General features: G+C 45.4%; 1 protein-coding gene across 1 annotated transcript in view; it reads left to right on the forward strand.

Annotated features, from left to right (window-relative positions):
- The window catches only part of grin2ca (glutamate receptor, ionotropic, N-methyl D-aspartate 2Ca), a 128,896-nt gene that overhangs the window by 54,568 nt on the left and 48,089 nt on the right, over nt 1-26,239 (forward strand). The window contains exons 2-3 of the mRNA XM_056288070.1: nt 9,260-9,858; nt 24,718-24,832. Of these exons, the coding sequence (XP_056144045.1) occupies nt 9,260-9,858; nt 24,718-24,832 (714 nt within the window). The remainder of the gene's footprint in view (nt 1-9,259; nt 9,859-24,717; nt 24,833-26,239) is intronic.

A 26,239-nucleotide genomic window follows, 5' to 3' on the forward strand; every position in this document is an offset into this window, starting at 1 on the left:
CAACTCTCTGACATTGATTCCGGTATGTTATATTAGGAACCGTAGTGAAGAAGTACTTTGACAAACCACACCCACTGATGAAAGAATAAATAATAAAATGAAACCACAACAACCCACCCTCAACCCCATACGAACCTGAAGTCCACAAACTCTGGACATCCCCTCCCATCCCACGTTTAACTACCGCTAAAATGAGTTTCTCTACCTTTTCTTTTCTTCTCGCTCCAGCTCGCTATCTTACTTTTTCTAAATACTAATCACACATAACATCAGTAATGAACCGTGCAACGCTTACAACATGTAGGCATATATAACATTAACCACCCGAAAACATACACAAACCTGGAACCCGTGCATGCAGACTGGAAGACGAGGAAAGGGAAAAGTCTGTAGCCTGGTCACAAGAGTCCGCGATGCATTGGGCCTTCCGTCCTCCGACAGGCGCATAAACCGATGATGACTCTGTCCCTTAGGCCTAGGCCTACTTGGATGTGCCCATGTCATTTCGGCTGGTGCTTGGACATTGTCTCTCATTCAGGGTTAAGTGCATTCCACAAAAGCTGAATACTCTAGCTATAAACCAGACTCCGTCCTGTCCAGATAGAAAAATAAAGCCTAAACAAAAACAAAATGGCGACAGCCCGAACACGTAGCTACATCTTTCGTGTAAATGGAAATAAAATAAAATAAAGTGAGCTTAATAGCCTACTGCATCAGTCCTTATCCGAGGGATTGAATACACCTCTCCACTTCTGCTGGGGTTTGAAAGGTGTGGGGTCTCTCGTCGTGTGTTACCAGGAGCCGGGCTGGAAAGATGATTCTGTGCTTGTGGATCCCCCGGTCTCTCAGCTTCTTCCGGACCTGATCGTAGTCGCGCTGCATCTTGTGCACCCCAGCAGAGAGGTCGATGTGAAAACGGACCGGCGTGTTCTTGTAAAGGACCTGTCCCTTGGTTTTGGCTGCCTTTAGTACTCGCTCCCTGTCCTTAAAGTCCATGAACCTCATGATCAATGTCCTTGGACGACCCGTGCGAGAGTCTACCGGAGCGCCGATTCTATGAGCCCGCTCCACTACCAAGCCCTCCCGCGGATCCATGTTCAGAGCCTCCGGCAACCACTTCTCCAAAAATGCAGGTGCATCCTGGCCCTCTTCTTTCTCCGGTAGGCCCACCAACCTTACGTTATTTCGCCGACTCCTGCATTCCAAGTCCTGCACTTTGTCAGTAAGGCTTTTGACGGTGCTTTCCAGCGTGCTAACTCGGGGTGTTAGCTTCTTAACGTCGTCCTCCACGTCAGAAATCCGTTGTTCAGCCTGTTCCATGCGACCCATGCATTCCTGTATTTGTTTCTTTACATCTGCAATTGTCGCCTGCACTCCATCAATTTTCTTGTAAAGTCCACTTTTCAAAGACTTTATGGCTTTCATGATATCTAGGTTGCTATTCTTATCTGTGTCTAACATTTCGTCATCTTCTTCCTCGTCGTCGTCTCCTTCGTTAGCCATATTTTCAACCTGCATGGCGTCGCTAACCTTCTCAGCCTCTTCCTCGTGTCGCGATTTCCTTTTCTCCTTCTCTTTTTCTCTCTTTGCCTTTTCTTTCGGGTTTTTCCCTGACATTTTAGTTCTGGGTACTCTTATACACGTATTGCGTGACTTTAGACAAGATTCGGATTAGTATTGTAGGATTAATTTATACGGTAGCTGCAGAGCTTGAGATGTGCGACCTCCTAGTCCTTCGCCATAACCGGAAGTCCTCCTCATCACCTCTGTTCCCTTCACCAACATGTCCATTTAAGTCGGCTTCAATCACCACTCTCTCCTCCTTGGGTACCCTCTCCACCATGTCGTCCAACTCACTCCAGAATTCTTCTTTTTCATCCATCTCACAGCCAACTTGCGGGGCATATGCGCTGATAACATTCAGCAATAAACCTTCAATTTCCAGCTTCATACTCATCACTCTGTCTGACACTCTCTTCACCTCCAGCACGCTCTTGACATACTCTTCCTTCAGAATTACCCCTACCCCATTACTCCTCCCATTCACACCATGGTAGAAGAGTTTGAACCCACCTCCGATACTCCTGGCCTTACTCCCCTTCCACCTGGTCTCTTGCACACACAGTATGCCTACCTTTCTTCTTTCCATCATGTCAGCCAGCTCTCTCCCTTTACCAGTCATAGTGCCAACATTCAAAGTTCCAACTCTCCCCTCCACATGCCTACCCTTCCTCCTCTCTAGCTGCCTCTGGACATGCTTTCCCCCTCTCCTTCTCCTTCGCCCAACAGTAGCATAGTTTCCACCGACACCCTGCTGGTTAACAGTACCGGTGGCGGTCGTTGGTAACCTGGGCCTCGACCGATCCGGTATGTAAGTCTTATTTATGATCCGCATATTTGATTTGGCAAAGATTTTACGCCGGATGCCCTTCCTGGCACAACCCTCCCTATTTGTCCGGGCTTGGGACCGGCACTAAGGATGCACTGGCTTGTGCATCCTCAGTGGCTGGGTTATTTCCTGGTATTTATTACCTTACCATATTCATTACTAAATTATAATTTGGAGTGTGCTCAGTCTCTTTTAGACCAAAGCCCTCAATCTCAAGGGGCTTGTTAGCTATTAAAAATGTGCCTTTTGCTGAGAGGAAACAAAGAAAATGCTGACTTTTTGTTAAAGGGATAGTAAATGTAATAGAAATGCATGCATGGGTTGGTAGTTTGTAATACTGAAAGCCCGTAAGAGAAGTTGAAAGCATGTTTGACAATTTATGAGAAGGTTGTGTTTTTGTATGTCTGTTGTAATGCCACTAGGAGGTGCCATGCAGTCCACTAGAACAGTGATGCATGCCATCACTCAATGCTAAGAAACTCCATTGGTGTCACTCTTCAATACAGAAGAGACAATATGCGTTAAGCCCAAATCAAACCCCAAGGAAAAGTGTGTGGTGGGTGAAGTGACTGGAAAAGGCAGCTAGTATGATTTAGCCAACATTATCATTTAGCACAAGAAAATGGTGTAAAAAACAGTTGATGTAATGAGCTGCCATCCCAGTGTTTTTAGTTTTATTCACCGTGTGCTGAGCTGATGTGAATCAGAGCATTTACACAAACAATCTGGACAAGTCCACTAAGTGGTAATGGCAAGACCAATAAAATTTTCAATTCAGCTTAAAACTGACTTTCAGATATGGATACCTTGGATACATGAACTCTAGCATGGTTTGTTAATTTATATCACAGTCAATCCTCTTAACTTTATTTTTACCATCGGTTTACCTTTCATTTAAAGCAGGGATGGGCAACTTTGATGATAGAGCGGGCCAACAAAAGTTTATTCTCACTACCAGAGGCCCAGATTATGACTGTGCACTTCTACCAGTTGGATACTGTAACCCCATCATTCAATTAGCCAATTATAGCTACTAATTTAATGAAAAGAATAAAATATATACCGGTAATCAACGTTTATTATACCAACATTTCTGTTTAATGAGCATAACACAGAAACAAAATGTCCACATTCCTGAGTGATACACCATTATTTCAGAGCCTATTTGTACCATCAATGGTACAAAATGCACACTAAGTGCAACAACTAATATTCATGTTTGTAGCGCATTTCTACTCTGCCCTCCCATTCCATGACGTATCACAAAAATATGCATTTAGCTTAAAATGGTAAATGGACTGCATTTTGTAGAGTAGTTTTCTAGTCTACCGACCACTGGACGCACTTTTTCTTCCAATGTATGCCTCACATTCACCCATACATTCATACACTGATGAAGCCATTGAAACTCACCCACAGCCATGTTATCATCTCCAAAAGCTTTAGCCATCCCTACTACACATGGCTTCAGTGTTTTGCCATCTGACAAGGGCTTCTTTGCTTTAGCAAGCTCATCCATCTTATGCTATAAGATGCCTTGAGAGAGGACTCCCGTGTAGATGTGGCTTTGGTAAAAAGGCTCTGCTGTCGGTGTATTTTTCCTTGGTGGTCAGCGAGGATGGCGGCTCTGGCACCTCCAGTGTACATGCCATATTTATCTTTGTGCGTGGTGACTCAATTTGAAATCCTTCATGGCTGATTTTGTTTCCAGGCACACTAAACACTAAACACATAGGTTTGCCTTTGAATTCTGTAAAAAGATGTTCTTTACCCCATCTTGTCTGGAAGACATAGTTCTCTAGGTCAAGTTTTCTGTTTTTGCCACTCATGTCTCTCCTTGTCACGTGTCATTGCAGAAGAGGCCCGTCGAGACCAAGATGAGACCATGTGCAAGCAGTTGCTTGGCTACAGGCCTCTTGTGTTTTAAAGGAGCACCTTCTATCAGTGGACAGTATAATTACATTTGGGATCCGGTTCAAATGTGGTCAGATGGCCTGGTTACTTCCAACGCATGGGAAACCAAACATTTATTGATATTTGGACATTGACCCGCGGGCCACAAGTTGCCCATGTCTGCTTTAAAGGATGGATTTCCATGCCTATCGATATCTATCATTAATCTGTTCACTTTGGGGAAGTCCATCTGCCGAGTAGCACGGGATGGACAATTCAATAAGCAAGTAAGTTTTGTTTACTGGGCTGCAGCTGGCAGTTTCAACTAACACCTCTCAGCACCTTGCCTTTGACAGTATTACCAAGTTTCACCCACTGTTGCTCTCTGGTGGGGGTTGTTGTGACTCCAGTCTTTTGAGTGTGCGGTTGTGCCACTGGCAAGGCCCCAGGCTCATTTGGACTGGCCAATCAAGTCTGTAACGTGCTAATTGAGCTGTTGAGATCATAGCTTGCAGGAGGCATTACTCTGATAGACCCTCAAGCTGCAGCTGGCGGAGAGGCACTGTGTTGGAGTGAGTACGCACTTTGCATACTGAAACGCAGAAGCACACATGGATGAGTGATGTAGAGGTGTATGTACACACACGACCAAGTACACACACGGTGATGCACACGGTCCAGTCCTCATGTTTGCACCTGCCAGGAAGCAAATAGATTTTGCAGGGTAGCAGTGGTGGGAACAGGCTACACGCACAGAAATAAGGCAATAACTTTGATGGATTTGCTGTGGGACAGTGAGAGGAAGGAGAAAATGAATAAATCTATAATGTCTTCACACCCTCTTCCCGTGACTAACCTGCATAAGAATCTTGCTCCTTGTATGGACCTATGCAGCAACCTGGCCCCCAGTGCAGTCTAATTTATCTTAGTCTGGGCCACGGCAGGATTTCTGTAGTGAAAGCTGGACACTGGCTGTGCACTGGTGGTAAAAGAAGATGAAGACCTTAAAAATTCTCCAAAATCTAATTAACAGTAAAGAAACTAATCGCTGAATTATGATGATATTATAATTATATAGAGTCATGATCCTGAGAGCAGGATAAGCGGTTTGGATAATGGATGGATGGATAAATATTAAAAATCTATATCACTATTCAAGCTTTGTTACTGCAGCCGATTCCAGTCCTTTTGTCCCTTCTTTTTTTAACGTTGAACAGAGTAGTCTGCAGAAATAAGTGATATAAAAAGTGTCCATGAGAATACAAAGGATATTTTCAGGATGGTGGGCAGGGTAAAGACGGTGTTCAGGTGGCTCAGAGGAATTAGACCTACCAGTGAACCCTCTGAAGGACAACAAGTAGAAGGCAGATTGAAGTGGGAGAATAAGATCACTGCATCAATTGAAGTCCCTGGATAGTTGACCCTTCTGTATACCAGCTCTAAGCTGGCTTGCTGCTCAGCATGATGTGTTCCTCCCCAGAGAGGAAACTGGCCAGGTAGCAGCCATCTTATTAAAACTGAGCTGGCCAAGACATTTTGGAGAAGAAGAAAGAAAGCCACCTCATTGTATGTTTACAACAAAATTGTTCTCTGCATTTAACCCATCCTATTGTGTAGGAGCAGTGGGCAGCTGCAGTGCCCAGGGACCAACTCCACTATTTCTTTCCATTGCCTTGGTCAGTGACACAGACAGGAGTATTAACTCCAACATGCATGTCTTTTTGATGGTGGGGGAAACAAGAGCACCCAGAGGAAACCCACGCAGACACAGGGAGAACATGCAAACTCCACACAGAAAGGACCTGGGACGGCCTGGGGTTCAAACCCAGGACCTTCTTGCTGTGAGGCAACAATGCTAACCACAGGGCAACCTTCATATGTTCCCACAGAGTCCAAACATACATGTTCATCCTTTAGGAGCTTACACTAATATTTTATGAAAATGTTTTTTTCTGATTCTTTTTTTTTTGCATGAGGTTTCTCTCATCTATTTATTTTCTTGTTGAGTCTTTCATCATCCGAATCCAAGGATAGAAGGTGTCATCGATTGCCATTTACTGTATTTACCTGTTTTTCACTGTAAGAATATAAAGCACTCAGAGACTGCTAATGTGATTTAGGACTGTATGAATAAGTTTGAATTGACTCAGGAATACCCATATTCCCAATAATTTGTTTACACACTCTTAAATTAAGTTATAAATCCCATCATGCTACTAATTATTTATGATTTTTTTTCGACAAAGTCATGTGACACACTATTTAGAATAGTAAGTGTCACGAGAGAACCAATTCATTTTAAATTTAAGACATGCCGATGTAATCAGTCTCATCAATGATTCATAAATTTCATGAGCTGTTTTTTTTTCCCAGCTGGGCTACATATTTGAAAATGTAACAGGTAGAAAACCTTATCATCTATTACACATATTATGACATTATCTCCTCTCTACACCTCTGCCTTTGTGGGTTGTATAAGGTGGTCAACAGAATTACCACCCTCGTATCTTTCTCAAGGTCATTGCATTGGTTAAAAAAAGACAAGGAGGAAAAAGAGCAGATGCTGGCCACTGTGATAGTGCCATTCCTCTACATTTGCGAGACAAAAGTATGGATGAAGGCCAGTGTTTGAAAAGTGAGAGGGAGACACATGGATTTAAGTGATGAATGGGTCCACAGCTGTTGGTAAAGCAATTCAAAGCAAAAATACTTAGTTCTCATCAAAGCTGTACTACAAGACCCAACTTTGCAGGTGTGTGTGTGTGTGTGTCATGCCGGGAGTAGGATTGGAGGATCCAAATGCACGACTTAGAGACTTAATGGGCTAGAACAATGCTTTAATTAAACAAAGAACTTACAGACAGCAGAGAAGGCTCGGAACGTGACGTGGCGTATCCGGCGACCAAGAGTTAACACGTGTGTGTAAGTCTCTGTGAGACGACCCGACAAGGGGCCAAGAAAACTGGGGGGAAAATATACGTAGGGGAGCCAATCAGGGAGATTGGGTGCAGTTGCGCAGGATCAATCACTCAGGAAAACGGGGTGCAGGTGAACTGAAACGTCAATCAAGGGATGGGAAACAAGCGAGCCCCGATGACCCAGATCACACAGCCATGACAGGAACCCCCCCCCCCTCCCAAAGGGATGGATTCCAGATGTCCCAAACGAGCAGACCAGGGGCACCAAGCAGGATGGACGGAGGGGGTCTGGGGGAGGGCTTCGGGACCAAGTGGTCTGGGAGTGCATGAATGAGGCCAGGGATCTCAGGTGGCTAGCCTGAGGGCTGGACCAATGGATGCAACTGATCTGGAGGGCGACCAGGATGCAGGACCAAAGGGCAAAGCAGCTCCGGCGGACGGGCAGGTGGATGACCCGGAGGCTGGCATCGTGAATGGGTCAGCCGCTTGGGAGGCCGGCAACGTGCCCGGGACTGCTGCTTGAGGAACAGGCTTCAGAGGTGGCACGGCAGCCACCTGGGGAAGAGGCTTCAGAGGTGGCGTGGCAGCTGCCCGGGGAACAGGCATCGGAGGCGGCGCGGCAGGCATCAGAGGCAGCGCGGCAGCTGCCCGGGCTGCAGGCATTGGAGGCGGCTGGACCGCTCGGGGAACAGGCTTCGGAGGCAGCCGGACCATTCAGGGAGCAGGCTGGTCATTGGCAGAGGTCGCCGACGGCTCAGGAACAGACTGGTCATCGACAAGGACAGGCCGACCTCTCTGGAACCGGAAGGGTCTCCGTAGCATGGTGCTGGGCAGCTGAGATTCGGGGATGCTGGGCAGCTGTGACATTGGGGCAATGCAGAAAGCCGAGATGCTGGGCTTGGGAGAATCAAGGACCGGGTCACTAAAATACTGCCACTTGTAAAAGGTTTCCCGGGCAAACTCTGGGTACCTCTTCCAGATGGCAGTGAAGAGCTTAAGGAAACCTGGCTCCTCGTTCAGGAAGGTGTGCCTTGACACACCGAAATCCTCCCAGGTAAACGACAAGCCAGGCAAATCTGCCGGCTGAGAAGCAGTTGCTAAGGTTGGAGCCAGCGGGGCACCCTGGACCAGGAGCTGCTGCAAATCACAGGCAAATGCACTCACCCAGTTAGTCAGCTAGGTCTCAAACTCCACGTGATGGGCATCCATCTCCCAGAGGCCGTGCCAGATGGAGCTCAGCCATTCCTCATGCTGACTGAGGCGCTCGTCTTGAGTACAGATCATGACTTCTTGAGTGGCAGAGTCGGCTGGGTCCATAATATGGTCGGGTCGTACTGTCGTGCTGGGAGCAGGATTAGAGGACCCAAATGCCCGACTCAGAGATGAACTGTGCTAGAACAACACTTTAATTAAACAAAAAACTTACAGACAGCAGGTACAGATGCTACAGACAGTAGAGAAGGCTCAGAACAGGACGTATGTGGCGACCGAGAGTCAACACGTGTGTGTATGTCTCTGTGAGACGACCAGAGAAGGGACCAGGGCAAACAGGGGGGAATATATACATAGGGGAGCCAGTCAGGGAGATTGGGCGCAGGTGCACAGGACAGGGCAGGAACAGAACATCCAATCTGAGACAGGAGAACAGGTGAGTGAAGCCGGGCAATCAGGAGCAATCAGGATATCTCAGGCAAACAGGGTGCAGGTGAACCGAAACACCAATTCAGGGGATGGGGAACAGGCGAGCCCCAATGACCCAGATCACACAACCATGACAGTGTGTGTGTGTGTGTGTGTGTGTGTGTGTGTGTGTGTGTGTGTGTGTGTGTGTGTGTGTGTGTGTGTTTGTAGTTTGTATGTGTCAATGTGTCCACACAGAATTTTACCCAGGAAACCCCTTATTATATTACACAGGGGCCCTTAGAAAATTTCACACATTACTTTAATTGCATTATAAAGTTTAAATTTTGCTCATTAGACAGAGAAAAGTAACTGTGGTGGCCTAACTGAACATAATAGGTCGCCATTCATATTTGTTTCTCTCATCCTTGATATCCAGGGTGAGGGCTCCACCTTTCTACAATTGGGTTCTTCCATCGAGCAGCAGATCAACGGCATGTTTAAGGTGATGGAGGAGTACAACTGGGACAGCTTCGTGGTCATCACCAGCCTCTACCCGGGCTACGAAAGCTACGTCGACCACATTAAGTCCTTCAGAGACACCAGTTATTTCATGTGGGACCTGCAGGATGTGCTGACCTTTGACATGTCTGCTGATGGCATGAATGACATCCGGGCTCGCCGGCTGCTGCAGCAGATTGACACCCAGGTGCTTCTGGTCTACTGTTCCCATGAGGAGGCCCAGTACCTGTTCACCATGGCAGCTGAGGCAGGGCTGGTGGGGCCTGGATACATCTGGATTATCCCCAGCCTGGCTGTGGGGAACCCGGACATGCCCCCGCCAGACAGCTTCCCGGTGGGCCTCATCAGCATCATCACAGACCGGTGGAGAATGAGCCTGAGGAAGAGGGTACGGGATGGTGTGGCTATTGTTGTGAAAGGGGTACAAAGCTTCAGAAAATCCAGAGGTTACGTACCCGAGGGCCACAGTGACTGTCAAAACCCAGTCAGGCCAACCACCAATGACACGCTATTCAGGTGAGCCAAGATTTAAGACAGGCCCACTGTATATATTTGTATTTGTTGAGACCACAATACAAACGTATTAGTATTTGCATGCAGGTAAAACCACAAATGGGCATGGCCTAAACTGTAAATGGTCAGGGCTTATGCAACCCTAAACACTCCGCAGACAGTCCTGTTTTGTTTTTTTGTTTTGGTCACATGATCATTGACACTGTTTGGATATTAAACGTATTAAATTCCTTATTCTACAACCAATATTGTAAGTATTGGATTTACAAGTTTTCAGTAAGGTGCAGTCAACTCTTTGCCTGGGTAGGCAGTTGCTTAGCAATGTGACATATGTCTACATTCAATCAACACAGCAGCCCGAGCTCATATTACGCATGGATAGATAAAAGAGAGTCTACATTAGTTAGGCTACAAATCAACAAATATTCCTGCTGCAAAACTCAGTCAGATGTGGAGCTAATGCACAATCAAACCTAATCCATGGGCACATCTAGCGTATAATGTGTTCACACATTGTAGACTAAACACCTTTGTGTTGGAACACAATGAGAGAGAGAGAGAGAGAGAGAGAGAGAGAGAGAGAGAGAGAGAGAGAGAGAGAGAGAGAGAGAGAGAGAGAGAGAGAGAGAGAGAGACTTGACTTATAAAATAACTTTTATTTACATCACAGCAAAAAAACCTAACACTCCATTCCCATCAAGTCAACAGTAAACAAACTGGTAAGCTGGAAAAACAAAATATCATGCATCATTACTCAATCAAAATACATACACACAACCATAATAAATTAGAAATTCAGAACAAGTGACCCATCGTCACTTAGTGAACATAAACACGTCGTAACCCCCACAAAGCCCTGAAAGAATCAAGATTACTGGTCAGGGTGTAGAAAGTGTGCTCTATCCTCAGACGAGCCGCCACCAAACCCCTCATACTCTGCACCACATCGGTCCAGCCCCGACCTAGCATCTGATTCTTCCTGGTCTTCCAGATCGCTAGCTTAGCAGTGCTGAACAGAAAATTGACTAGGACCAGGAGCAGCCTTTTTCTTGCCGTGTATTTGGGCCCAAAAACAAATATGGGGATGGAGAAAACCTCACCCAAAGCTTCCACCCATTCTTGCAGTACCCTAAATAAGCCCAACAATCGAGGACAAGAGATCACTAAGTGTTCTAATGTTTCCCTCGGAGTGCAGAAAAGACAGCCGTCCCCAGTGCTTGGATCGAGGTGAGCCCTGTGTCTGTTCGTAGCTATTGCTCCATGTATAATCCTTCACTGGAGGTCAGTCATCCGTTTCTCAACAGGAGGCTTATCCAGGACACTCCACCTGCCGTTAGGGGTACAGTCTAAAGTAAAAACCTCAGTCCACCTCGACTCCCTGACTTCAGCCAGAGAGCGAAGGTTGAGTACCTTCACACAGCTGTAGTAAAGCTGCTTCTTCCCACAAGAGCTGAAACTACCCAGCACTGGTGTACTCGTGGAAAGAAGCAGTCCGCTCCCCCCTCGCCATGTCCCAAATGCAGGACTGACGATCAGGGAGGGAAAAATATACTCATTGTCATCATCCCATTGGTCAGCAAGAGCACGATTTTCGGCAAACTTCCGCAGTGGCCCAGACAGGGACTTCCAGTCTTCCTCCACAACCCTCTTCAGCACTCTGGAGGACCTGATGTTGATGATGCCACCAAGTGTTTCCACGGATGTTCTTGCAAGATTGCCCAGTTTTGTAATGCCAGCCTCAAAAAATGCAGTCCGCACCATTGCAGAGAAGAAGGTGGCATTCGTAAGGAAGTCACTGTGAAACAGTGGCTCCTCAAAAAGCCACATTCCTGGTCTAGGGGCTGGAGTTTGTGTGACCTTCAGCATGTGCCAGGCTTCAACCACCAAAGTGTAAAAAGATGCGAGTCCAACTAGGTCAGCTTCTGTTGATCTCAATAAAAAAAATCTGCTTATCCAACCCAAGCCGACCAGCTTTCCAAAGAAGCAGCCGAGCAGGAGCCAACCAGCAGTGACCGCAGCCATACAGCAGCCTCTGCGCCGTTTGTAGTCTGAAGGCCGAAGTCCTGGACCGAATGTCTATAAGTCCGTGTCCTCCCTCTGTCACAGGGAGATACAGGGCCGATGCCCTCAGCCAGTGCTGACCAGACCAGAAAAACTTCACCAGGAGCTTCTGCATCTCTTCTGCAAGGCCTGGCGGTGGCACCAAAACAACGAGTCTATGCCAGAGAGACGAGGTGACCAGGTTATTAACTATCAGAGCTCTTCCCCTGTAGGACAGCTGGGGTAGCATCCAATTCCATTTAGACAACCTGGCTTCCACCTTCTCCAGCATTCTCTCCCAGTTCTGCCTCTGAAAGTCCTCATTCCCAGATATACTCCTAGAACTTTAATACCTCTTACCCCCCATCTAAGATTCCCAGGAAGACTAGGAGCACTCCTCAAGTCAAACTGACCCACCAAACAAGCCTCACTCTTTCCCCAGTTGACTTCGGCTGGAGAAGCCTTTTCATACAAGGCCAGGCTTTCTTCCAATTCCTGAACATCTCCCTCTCTCTGTACAAAAACATTGACATCATCAGCGTATGCTGACACAACAATTGAATGGTGTTGAGCTAGCTCTGGCAGAGAGAGACCCCTCAGCCTGCTCCTCAACCTACATAGGAGAGGCTCAATGGCAATGCTGTAGGGCTGGCCTGAGATGGGGCAGCCCTGCCTAATCCCCCTCCCAACTGGCACAGGACAGCTCAACCCTCCCCCCATCTTCACTACACAACACGCACCACTATACAACAGCTTTATCCAGGACAGGAACCCCTCCCCAACACCAAAGGCCTGCAAGGTGGAGAAAAGAAAAGTGTGATCTACACAGTCAAAAGCCTTCTCTTGGTCAATGGACAAGATACCAACATTTATATCATATAGCTGACATATATCAAAAACATATCTCATCAAAAACAAATTATCTGTCATAGACCTGTCGAGAGTACAGCCGAGAGGATTTTATAGTCTGCACACAAAAGAGCTACTGGTCTCCAGTTTTCCAAAAGGGCTAAATCTCCCCTTTTTGGCAGCAGAGAGAGAACTGCACGCCTGCAAGAAGGAGGAAGTGTCCCTTTTTCAAAGCACTCTTTAAACATGTGCAGAAGATCCTGTCCCAAAACACTCCAGAACTGTTTAAAAAAAGTCGGATTGTAAACCGTCTATTCCTGGAGCCTTGCCCGATGTCATCTGAGACACCACAACAGTCGGTTCATCTAGCGTTATGTCCATGCCCAATGTATGCTGTTCTGCTGGACTCAGCTGGGGAAGGCCCTGTAAAAGCTTCGCAACAGAGTCCATACCACAGCCCTCTGCCCTGAACAAAGTCAGTGTAGAAGTCCACTGCATGCTTCCTCATCTCAGCGGAATCTGTGGTCACCTTTCCATCAGGGAGATGAAGACACACCATCTTTTTTTTAAACCACTGACTTCTCTAAATTAAAGAAGAAAGCAGTTGGTGCATCCATGTCTTGGAGTCTGGTGAAGCGTGCTCGGACTAAAGCTCCTTTAGCTCTCTCTCGCAGGAAGGAGTTCAGCTGCTGTCTTTTACAGTGCAAGAGATTATTATGCTGTTCATCTGGCTGTGAGGTGGAAACATCTTCCAGGTCTCTTATCTTGTATTCTAACTCCTGTACAGCTCTCTTAATGTTTGCTGTGGAATTGTATGTGTATTGTTGACAAAAAACCCTGATTTGGGCCTTTCCTACCTCCCACTATTGAGTTAGGGAAAGAAAATTGTCTTTCTTAGATCGCCAACAATCCCTAAACAATTTAAAGTTTTCACAAAAATTGTGATCATGTAGTAATTTAACGTTAAAATGCCAAAAGAAGTTGGGTTTTCTAGTGGTAGATAAGATCAGCTCCATTAAAACTACATGATGATCTGTAAAAGCAACTGGGTGGATCTGACAATTAACAACTGGAGCTGTAAAGGAGCTGGATACATAAAACCTGTCCAGTCTAGCTGCACTAACTCTGCCATCTGACAGTTTGACCCATGTGTACTGTTTGACTGAAAGGTGTTTCATCCTCCACACATCAACCAAATCAGATTTATTTAAGACATGGGACAAAACAGAGGATGACTGAAGGTGTGGCTCCTCTCCAGTCCTATCTAAGGTAAAGTCAGTGCAGCAATTCCAGTCTCCCCCCAATACAATACACCCTCCCGGATTAACATCACCCAATTTGTCCTAGAACATCTTAAAGAGCCCTCCGCACTCAGAGCCATTGTTTGGTGCATAAACATTAATAAAAATAAACGTAAACTCCGCTATTTCCGCTGTCACCATAAGGACCCTGCCCTTCACAATCTCCATGCTGGACAAGATGTTCACATTTAAGGCAGGAGAAAATGAAATGGCAACTCCTGCACTAAAATCTGTCCCATGGCTAAGCACATGTTGCCCTGCCCACCATAAGCCCCAGTCTATTTCATTCATGCTGTCACTGTGTGTTTCTTGTAAGAAAACAACTTCCAGCCCTTTCTGTGTGATTACTTCCATTACTAAGGCTCTTCTCTGTGAATCTCTACCCTCTTTCATGTTTAATGAAGCCACCTTAAAACCCTGCATAGGAGGAGAAGAAAGACAGACCAGTGAGAAATATAACAGAAAAAAGACAGCTGAGAAGAAACACCAAGTGTTGCATGATCATAGGACATGTAAACTGAGAGTTTCGTTTTCTTCACTATTTTTGCCATAGGCACTTTCAAATCTCTCCGTAAACGAGTAACATGTTTCTTTTGACGGTAACGTTTATTGCTATCCAGTACATCTAACCCCACACCCTGCTGCAGTGTAGTAACTGACTGGATGAATTTGTCAGCATCAGGAAAATAATCCATGACATTCACCGATTTGCCATATGTCTCATCTAAAAAACTGTTGATCTCCTCCAGTGAGTATAAATTTACACTCTGAGAGTCACTGTCTGCAACAGAAACATTATCAGATTCAGCTTCACGCACCATACCAGTCACATTGTCAAACCACCCAGCAGGCTTCACCACCTGCTCCTCAGCCCCAATGTTCATTTCAACCTGCACCTTCTCTGCCCCCTGTACCGAAACCTGCTCCAACCTCCCCATGTCATCTTCCTTCTGCACTGTCCTGACCACAGGGTCAGCCTCCAGCCTCCAACCCCCCCCCCCCGCTAAAATATCCGTAGACACAGAGCCGCACGCACCGGCGGCCCCGACCACGGAGCCACCAGCCTCACTCTGCACAGGGGGAGCGGCCTCGGGCGGGCCGCCCGCTGCCTCCCTCCCCATTGTCAGCCATAGCTGCCTGATGCTCACCACCGTCAGCCACATCGGCCCGCTGCTCACTGCTATCAGCTACCTCGTCCGCAGCGGTCTGTTGCCCACCACTGTCAGCCACATCAGCCCGCTGCTTACTGCCATCAGCCACATCGGGCGCAGCGGCCTGCTGCTCACCACCGTTAGCCACATCCTGAGTTTTAAAGCAAAAACAAACCTTGCTAGTCTGGCTGCAGCCACATAGCAAGTCCTTCTTTTGGTGAAGTGCTTTGGGTGTCTAGAAAAGCGCTATAAAAAATGTAATGATCATCATTATTACCACTCTGTTTGAAAAGTTCAGGTGATCTATTGCCCCTTCTGCTTAGTAAGATCCTGCAGGTCAGGTGTTGGTTTCCCGTTATTGACCAAAGCTCTTTTTTACTTCATTAAACAATGTTGAAAATCTTGTAACGCGCACAGATAAATAGACTCGCTGGCCCTTAACTAATGGGTTTGACCCTTTAGTTGACTGGTTAACATAGTCGCCCGTGGTGTGGGAGACCCGGGTTCGTGTCCCAGCTGCGGCGGTTTCCAGCTGCCCCCCCCAACTACTACTACTACTACTACTTTTGGCTGCTGCCGTTAGAGGTCACCACAGCGGATCATCCGTTTCCATTTCTTCCTGTCTTCTGTATCTTCCTCTGTCATACAAGCCACCTGCATGTCTTCTCTCACCACATCCATAAACCTCCTCTTTAGCCTTCCTCTTTTCCTCTTCCCTGGCAGCTCCATATTCATCATCCTTCTCTCAATATACCCAGCATCTTTCCTCCACACATGTCCAAGCCATCTTATTCTTACCTCTCTTGCTTTGTCTCCAAACCTTCCAACTTGAGCGGCCCCTCTAATATAATAATTCCCAATCCTGTCCTTCTTCGTCACTTCCAGTGAAAATCTTAGCATCTTCAACTCTGCCACCTCCAGCTCCACCTCCTGTCTTTTCGTCAGTGCCACTGTCTCCAAACCATATAACATAGCTGGTCTCACAACCATCTTGTAAACCTTCCCTTTAACTCTTGCTGGTACCCTTCTGTCGCAAATCACTCCTGGCACTCTTCTCCACCCACTCCACCCTGCCTGCACTCTCTTCTTCACCTCTCTCCTGCACTCCCCATTACTTTGGACAGTTGCCCCCAAGTATTTAAACTCATATGCCTTCATTACCTCCACTCCTTGCAACCTGACCATTTCACTGTCCTCCCTCTCATTCACGCATAGGTATTCCGTCTTGCTCCTACTGACTTTCATTCCTCTTCTCTCCAGTGCATACCTCCACCTCTCCAGGCTCTCCTCAACCTGCACCCTACTCTCACTACAGATCACAATGTCATCCGCGAACATCATCATCCATGGAGACTCCTGCCATATCTTGTCCGTCAACCTGTCCATCACCATTGCAAACAAGAAAGGGCTCAGAGCCAATCCTTGATTTAATCCTACCTCCACCTTGAACCCATCTGTCATTCCAACCACACACCTCACCATTGTTACACTTCCCTCATACATATCGTGCACCACTCCTACATACTTCTCTGTAACTCCCAGCTTCCTCATACAATACCACACCTCCTCTCTTGGCACCCTGTCGTACGTTTTCTCTAAATCTACAAAGACACAATGCAACTCCTTCTGGCCTTCTCTATACTTCTCAATCAACATTCTCAAAGCAAACATCGCATCTGTGGTGCTCTTTCATGGCATGAAACCATACTGCTGCTCGCTAATCATCACCTTTCCATTTAACCTAGTTTCTATTACTCTTTCCCATATCTTCATGCGGTGGCTGATCAACTTTATTCCTCTGTAGTTGGTACAGTTCTGCACATTGCCCTTGTTCTTGAAAATCGGTACCAGTATGCTTCTTCTCCACTCCTCAGGCATCCTCTCACTTTCCAAGATTGTGTTAAACAATCTAGTTAAAAACCCCACTGTCATCTCTCCTAAACATCTCCATGCCTCCACAGGTATGTCATCGGGACCAACTACCTTTCCACTCTTCATCCTCTTCATAGCTGCCCTCACTTCCTCCTTGCGAATCCACTGCACTTCCTGATTCACTATCCCTACATCATCCAACCTTCTCTCTCATTTTCTTCATTCATCAGCCCCTCAAAGTTGTCCTTCTACCTTCTCAGCACACTCTCCTTGCTTGTCAGCACATTTCCATCTCTATCCTTGATTGCCCTAACTTGCTGCACATCCTTTGCAGCTTGGTCCCTCTGTGTAGCCAATCGGTACAAGTCCTTTTCTCCTTACTTGGTGTCTAACCTGCCATACAACTCACCATACACCTTTTCCTTTGCCACCTCTCTCTTTGCTTTACGTTGCATCTCTTTGTACTCATATCTACTTTCTTCATCTCTCTGACTATCCTACTTCTTCTTTGCCAACCTCTTCCTCTGTATAATTTGCTGTACTTCCTCATTCCACCACCAAGTCTCTTTGTCTTCCTTCCTCTGTCCTGATGACACACCAAGTACCTTCCTAGCTGTCTCCCTCACTATTTCTGCAGTGGTTTCCCAGCCATCTGGCAACTTCTCACTACCACCCAGTGCCTGTCTTAACTCCTGCCTGAACTCCACACAACAATCTTCCTTCTTCATCTTCCACCATTTGATCTTTGGCTCTGCCTTCACTCGCTTCCTCTTCTTGGTCCCCAAAGTCATCCTACTGACCACCATCCAATGCTGCCTAGCTACGTTCTCCCCTGTCACCACCTTGCAGCCACCAATCCCTTTTAGATCACGCCTTCTACATAAGATATAGTCCACCTGTGTGCACTTTCCTCCACTCGTGTACATCACACTGTGTTCCTCCCTCTTCTTGAAATATGTATTCACCACAGCCATTTCCATCCTTTTCGCAAAATCCACCACGATCTGTCCTTCCACGTTTATCTCCTTGAAACCATACCTACCCATCACCTCCTCATCACCTCTGTTCCCTTCACCAACATGTCCATTGAAGTCCACACCAATCACCACTCTCTCCTCCTTGGGTACCCTCTCCTCCACGTCATCCAACTGACTCCAGAATTCTTCTTTCTCTTCCATCTCACACCCTGGCTGCCCCCCGAATTCGCTACAATCTTTTTAAGTAGGAAATATCCATGCTGACCGTCGCTGTTAAGCTATCCGTGCTAGGGGGTAGGATGTGGAGCAAGAAGGTGTGAACGTAACGCGACACGGAAGTGCTGATGCAGGGTAAGTATTTGCCTCATCGTTGATCATTCAACACAGAAGACAGGAGGAAATGGAAACGGATGATCCGCTGTGGCGACCCCTAACAGGAGCAGCCGAAAGTAGTAGTAGTAGTAGTAGATCATTCATCAGTGTGAGAACCAACTACGCATGCACACATCTATGAAAACATTGGCCTTTGCGCCAAACGTGAAGACAGAGGCACAGATAGCCCCTGCCTCAGCCGATGGCCGACGGCGCTGTTCCTGTACAGAGAGAGAGGGGGGAGGGCTGGCAGACGGTGCTGTCCCTGGTACTGAAAGAGTTACAAATGCAAAGAAAAGAAAGTAATGTAAATTGTCACAAGACACTCACTGTACTTTATTTGTAGACGAAATCCATGCGCCTATCCCTCTGAAAAAAGATGCTGATAACTTCATTGTAGAAGTCTTCCTTGTCAGGTGTATTCCTCAATTTCACGAGTCTCTCCTTTTCAATGGAAATCAGAGCCAAGGATGAAAGTCTGTCCTGTTCCATCCAATTATGGCTGCAAGTCTTTATGCGTTTTAAAGGTGCTCTCCACAGATGCGGTCGAAGCAGGCATCGTTAAGACCAGTTTCAACAGCTTCGTGGCCTCGGGTACAGTCTCCTGCAGGTCATTGTCCATCAGAAAGTTAAGCAGCTGTCCAGGTGACATTCCTTGGATCATTTTTGAACAGTATAATCCCACTGAACGAGACTTCAATCTAACTAGATCAAATAATTTTGCGCATTTGGACAGGCTCTTCAATTTGTTACAGTCAAAATTAGCTGACATCTCAGCAAATGTCTTGCTGTCAACTAAGCCAAGGAAATCAAGCTCATTCAAACTGTCAAATCTGGTCTTCATTTGTACAGTGATGTTGTCAAGAACACTGTAAAAGTTTCCCCTCCTCTCATCTCTGGGGGATTCGCTGCGACGAGTATTGTTGTCTATCAGATTCAGTTCATTGCGTTTCTCTTCAAAACAATCATATAAACTATCAAACTCTTCGCGCTGATTGTTCAAGGCACACATAGTGTCTCTGACGCGTGCACAGCATAGGCCAATGTCCATTGCCTTGTTCTGAAGAAGACGAAAAAGCACGTCTGTCACGTTAAATATGCCATCAACAGAAAATATGTGGATGCTTTTGATAGCCACAGATCAAATCCAGAGGCCATAGCGAGGGTCTCGCCATCCCATTCATCAGAGTTCTCCATCATTGCCTGGAACACTTAGCGGAGATCTGGTAGGTGTTGGAGTCTGTACCAATCGGGAGTTTGAGTTCCACCTAACAGACGATGCTCTAGGGATGCGGCGTTTTACAACTTCATCCAGTAGATGTGTGCGTTTGGTTGACTTGCTGAAAAATGATGAGAGCCCTCAAACAGTCTTGAAAAATACTTTACATTCAGGAATGAATTTTGCAGATTGTGAAAGGACTAAATTTAATTTATGAGCATAGCAGTGCATAAATGTAGCTCCTGATACTTTTTCTTTAATTTTTGCCTGTATCCCGTTTAGCTCAGAGGCCATCACTGCAGCTCCATCATAGGTTTGTGCGACTAACTTCTCAAGACACTCATATTTATGTAATACATTCAAGACATATTCTGATATTCTCTGTGCCCGTCTGTCATTACTCACATCGTCAAAACCCAAAAAGACTTCTTTTACTTCACCACTGGTACTGTTGACATATCGCAAAACTACAGATATTTGGGCTTTGTTTGTGATATCCGTCGTTTCATCCACTTCAATTGCAGCAAACGATGCAGCTTTTATGCCACTTTTTATATGAAACTTAATAACCTCACTGATTGATTCGATAATGTCCTTCTGAATCCTATTCGAAGTGCCCATAAATACAGTTGAAGAATTTAAATGTGTGGTTAATTTGTCATCTTTTCCTGCCATCAAATGTAAAAGTTCAACATAATTCCCACGATTGGCGGAGTTACTGCTCTCATCGTTCCCTCAAAAGGCCAACTCTTGTTTGGCAAGATAGCATGTAGCATCAATGAGGATTTTTAATATCTCCCTGTTAGCCTTTACTGTTTCATTATGTGCTATAACATTCAGCCTGCGTTGCTCGTCAAGGGCCATGTCTGTGCGACTCTTACCAAATGTTTTCAAGGCTATCTGAGAGTGTATGTGGGACGTGGAATTTTCGTGCGTCTGCAAAGCCCTTGGTAAATTGTTCAAGTCGCAGTAACCCCCCTTTCACCCACACGCTGTCACTGGTCGAGAACAGTAGACACGGGAAGCAGAACAGCTTGCTTGCCTGGCCACAGCCACACAAAGCCAGTCCTTCTTTTGATACCATTCCGTTTGAAAGTCCGTATTATCTCCTGTCCTTTCCATTGGGTGAGATCCATGAGGTCAGGTGTTGGCTTCCCATTTGCGATCACATTCCTTTTTTCCTCAAAAGTAAATGCTGAAAATCTTTAAAGTATGTAATATCAATTTTGACAGGTGAAATTAGACTGAAATAATAGCTAGCCAAAACGTTACGCGCGCGAACAGCAGAAGACGGCAAGCCAGATGGTGGGAGGGAGTCAAAATACACCCGTTCACAAAACGCGAGGCAGGTTAGCGATGTGCCTCATCGCTGATGACACTGTAAGAACAGACTACGCATGCGCCAAACTCCAAAACCGTTTGCTTTCATTCCACACGCCAGAGAGAGGCACAAGCAGACTCTGCCTCAGCAGCCTGCACTCACGAATGCTAGCTTTGGGAGCAAGCCATCCTGAATAGGGCATGCCTTTTATTGATAAAACAACAAGTTTTACAGGATTTAAAAAATTTTTTTTACAACAATCTTAACAAATTAAAGTTAAAAAACATTGAAAAAATATTTTTTGTAACTATCATGATATTTCATTTTTTTCTTATTAGCCTGGGTGAGGCACTGCCTCCCCTGCCTCCCCTGACTGCACATCACTGCATATTCTACATCCTTTACCAAATTAATTCGATATATAACCATACACATTGCACTTAATTGCACAGAACATGGCTAACCTCAAGCTAACTGAACTACACATGAGAAACTACACATCAAGGCAATCTGAGTGATTAGCTAACCGTTTTAACATTAGCTTAATACCTGAATGCTAACCAGCATTTAATTCTAACAGCAATGCTAAACAGCAATGAATTCTAATGATACAAAAGGATTAATTAGCCCACCAGTGTCATCCCTGTAGACGGCCAGCAAGATGAAGCTCTCCCCACTCCAGTTTTGGTTTAATTGCGACTAGTTGGCTCTCAATTACCACACATCTGCAGCTCACGCCTCACCGTCTCTCCCATCGCGAGCTCCTTTTATGATTCTTCTTCTTCTTCTTCTTCTTCGTGAATGATTTTTTTCTTCTTCGTGGCCTATGCACGACAACAGCCAAACTCAGCTTCCTTCCGTGTCAAAATAAAAGCCGCCATTCATTTAGGATCTGGCAGCACACCTCCCACTTGAGCTCCTGGTTACTGAACCCAAGGAGGTCACATCACTATTTGTCTGAGACTGCCGAGTCTACTCTTTGTTGCTCCTGATCTCACCTCTTCCATCAAAAGGTCCTGGCCTGTTCGTATCTTCCCCCTCCTCTTTGAGAAGTTGATTGAGGTCATCATGTAGAGTTTGTCTTCCTCTACCATATAGCCATCGCCTAAGGCCTTGTTGTCCTCATCCTTCATCTGATCTGGCAGTACCAAAGTTTTGCTTTTATCAGGGGGCTTCTTTGATGTAAGGGTTTCTGCTACAGTCTCCTGCCTCCCACTTTGCCCAGACCAGACCCATGGATTCAGGGAAAATCCACCGGCCTGTAGGATTCCCCCAATCTCTTTGGTGATTTTGTCTAGCCTATTTGCATCATCGTGGGATGTGAGGATGTCATCCATGTAGCAGTCCTCCTCGAAGACCCTGTGTGCTGCTCTGCTTCATTAAGTTTCAGATTAACTGAGGTTAGCAGATCCAACAGGAAAAAAAAGGTAATGCAATTTGAAAAGTAATTACATTTGAAATCTAAAGAAACTATTGGCGTAGCAGTATACAAAGTGCAGCCTCATAGCCTCTTTCTATCCTCTCTGTCTATCCACTGTGAATGTGTATGTTACACCAGCGTTTCTCAAACCTCTCCTGGAGGACCACTTGTCCTGCATGTTTTAGATCTCTCCCTGCTCCAACACACTTGATTCAAATGATCAACTCGTTATGAGCTCCTGAAGCTGCCTAATAATGCTGTGTTACACCACAAGCAAGAACTCTGCCCCTCCCACCTTAAGTCAGTTAAACAACGCAAGTCATAAGTTATATGTTCCTCGTGACTATGGCAAAAGGCTAACAAATAATGTTCAAACATTTCAGAAGGAGCAAGCACTCGTATAAAAGTCATTATGCATGCTTTGCCAAATATCATATTCAAATTCAGGAACATCCCTATGACACGCAGTGGTATGTTGTTTGAAAGGTGGGGGGCAGACTCGAGGGATAACACGTGGTAACCTCTCAATTGTGGGTTTAATCGAGGGAGAGCCCCGAACAGAGGTCAACAGCTGCTCAGAAGCTATTTATTCATGACTTTACACCTGTTTAGTATCACAGAGACCATTTTACAGTTACTGATACTCTCTGCCCTCTATCCCTCTCCCATCTATTTCATGACTCAGGGTGCCCCCCCACCACCACCACCACCACCCATTTTGGAATCTGTGAGGTAATTGGATTAGCTAAAAGAGGGGTGGATGAGGACAGGTAAGAGTGTGGCAGTCTTTACACAAACTAGACCCAAAACAGCAATCTAGTGCCATCTGTGCTAGGGAACACTGAGCAAATCACATTTTGCTGGAGAAATGTTTTAATCAGCCAAATGAAGCTACAGTATCGGCATTCGGTAAAGAAATGGCCAAGGTCGTTCAGTCTGGATGAGGGTCGGTCTGGTGGGAGTGGGAGGGGAAATTCAGGGAAGATGGGTTTTAATAGCTCCAAGTGGCATGAACGGTAATAAAATCAAACATAGTTCACGTGTATTATGAGACGTAACGTCCCCTCTGATTTAGTCAGAAGTCGTTTTCTTTTTTCAGTCCAACTTTGAGTTCACTTTTTTCTTTTGTAAAGCAAAATGCGTCATGAAAAAAAAAGTGGACATCAGGTTTTATTTCAGTCTTTGATTAGATAGTTCACCCCATTTCTTTTCACTTAATAGACCCAGCAGACATGATTTAAAAAGCAATGGCTGTAGCCAGAACACAAGGGTCTGGGAGACAGAACAAAGCTCTTTTGGATCGCTCTCGCTATCAATCACCTCTCACCAGACAATTTTTTTTTCATTTTGTCTCTGATCTTGAGTTCGGAGGAACCTATTCGAAAAGCCCCCCTCAGCAGTTAACGGATTCATCCTCATTTAATGACTTTTTTTTAATGAGTGTTTGATAATGACTCAGCTCACCTGTTAATGGGATTAGCAAAGATTACCAGGTTTAATAGGATTTTCACATGGACTGGGGTAAGGGCTTGTTCTGCTCTCAGTTTGCTCTCGTCACCTCTGCTGGAGTTATGGGAGAGGTGATGAAAGGAGTCCAGCAGGTCTAATATAACCAATCACATGAGGGAAAGTGATTAAAAGAAGCAGCTCGCTGCTTCCTACAGAAAGTATTTGATGGCAGTTTAATCGTTTAAAATGAACAGTTGGGGTTGTTCATTCATTATAGTTCGACTGAAATTGACACACTAATATTTTCAAACATGATTTATCACTTTAATCATCATGCTGTTAGTGCTAGACTTTTAGTATTAAAGCTAGAATTGTTTTTTTGCTGCCTCTAGTTCAGCTTCTCTCAGCTGATCTTTTTTTCCCCCGATACTCATGATGTCATCAAAAACAGTCATCTACATACAGCCGACCAGATCAAATCAACAAATTATGAAACCCCGCCCACCCTTACTGCCAACCCTTGCTTGTACTTGTCACTCAAAAGTCCGCTCATGCATATTAATGAAACGGGACCACTGCCTCAAAATCTGTATTAGTCATTTACAAATGAGAAACTTGTTGCTGAAATGTCTACTATTATGAACTCAAGGTTTTACAGACATGAAATTTAAATCTGATTTCTGTATGACCAAGACAAGTACATACATTTCTTTTTCGACTCTGTGGAAACAAGTGACCCCTTTAAAGCAGATCGAAGTTAAGTATATTGTTTAAGGATACATGAAAACATGCTGAAAAATAACTTATTTTAAAAAATGCTGCATGATGTGCCTTTTTTATCTTAACGACCTGATAATCATATCACTTTGTATTGATTTCCTGTCATTGCAGACACATGCTTAATGTAACCTGGGAGCACAATGACTTCTCCTTCAACAGTAATGGCTACCTGGTCAATCCATCGATGATAGTTATCACACTGGACAGAGAGCGGCAGTGGGACAAGGTGAGTTTCCATAAGCTAGCGACAAAATGCTCATCAACATTTTGAGTCCGTGGTTTTTACAATTTTCTTCCATGTTTTAGTACATGAGGTAAATGCAAAACTCTAAATATACAGCTAAGATCGACTGTTCTTAAATTACCTTGTAGGTAGGTGTACAGCGATGTCTATCAGCATCATTTTCTGCATACCACAGGCAAGGCGATTTCATGCATCGTTGGTCACATTGTTGAGACTAGTCAGTGAGGTAGAGTAGATACCACTAAAACCCCTTAATATGGGACTTCCAACCAAGTTTTCAACCGAGCACTGAACACGTGCATGTGCATGCAAACCACACACACACACATGCACGCACGCATGCACCCACACACACCCACACACACACACACACACTCACGCACACTCTCTCTCTCTCTCTCTTTGTTTTCTCAAATGCAGAGTAAAGTATTCTCTCTTTTGCCCATTCTAATCTTATACACAACAAACTCTTCCTCTGTCTGAATCCTCTTAGGTCATCAAAACTAATCTTAAACACAGATACATCACACACATACACATACATACAGACACAATGCACACTCATACTACTATAAACACACTTATGACAACAGCATTTGAAAAATGCTGCAGTATACTGCCTCATTAAACCGAGAGGGGTAATTGGAGCCGTGTGGGGTGGTGGTGGTGGGGGGGTTAGATTGGAATATTCAGGGGGATGTAGTTGTGAAAACTACACTGGAGTGGTGGACTGCAAGTTGAGTCGATAATGTTTAGTTGAATTTCACACTGAGATAAAGAGCCAGAGGCCTTTCAGAGATGATTCTTTCGTTTACTGAAACTTCATTTCAGACTCAGGGTCCAGATAAAAGACAGGGCACCCTCCGAAGGCACATTCTACTGTTATTTGTGCGCAGCTCAGTCTATAGTTGAAGTGCCTCTCTTCTCTGTTGAAATGTCCATTGTCTGGGTATCCCTTCATCAACAAGCTCAATAGAGGATATGCAGGGTCACCAAGAAACATAAGGGGCACCTGTGTACAATTTATTTCCCATGTAATCTACATGGAAACACAAAGAACTTTAGAGGCAGTGACTTTGTGCACAATATTAGGGTCTTAGTATTTTTTAGCATTTTAATATTTGGTCTGGAGACGGTGGCAGAGACGAAAAGACAGGAGGCGGAGATGGAGGTGGCAGAGTTGAAGATGTTAAGGTTTTCATTGGCAGTGATGAAGAAGGACAGGATTAGGAATGAGTAGATTAGAGGGACCACTCAGGTTGGACAGTTTGGAGACAAAGCAAGAGAGGCGAGATTGAGATGGTTTGGACATGTGCAGAGGAGAGATGCTGAGTATATTAGGAGAAAGAAGGATGCTGAATATGGAGCTGTCAGGGAAGAGGAAAAGAG

Source organism: Lampris incognitus, chromosome 10 (genome assembly GCF_029633865.1).
Source record: "Lampris incognitus isolate fLamInc1 chromosome 10, fLamInc1.hap2, whole genome shotgun sequence".
NCBI lineage: Eukaryota > Metazoa > Chordata > Actinopteri > Lampriformes > Lampridae > Lampris > Lampris incognitus.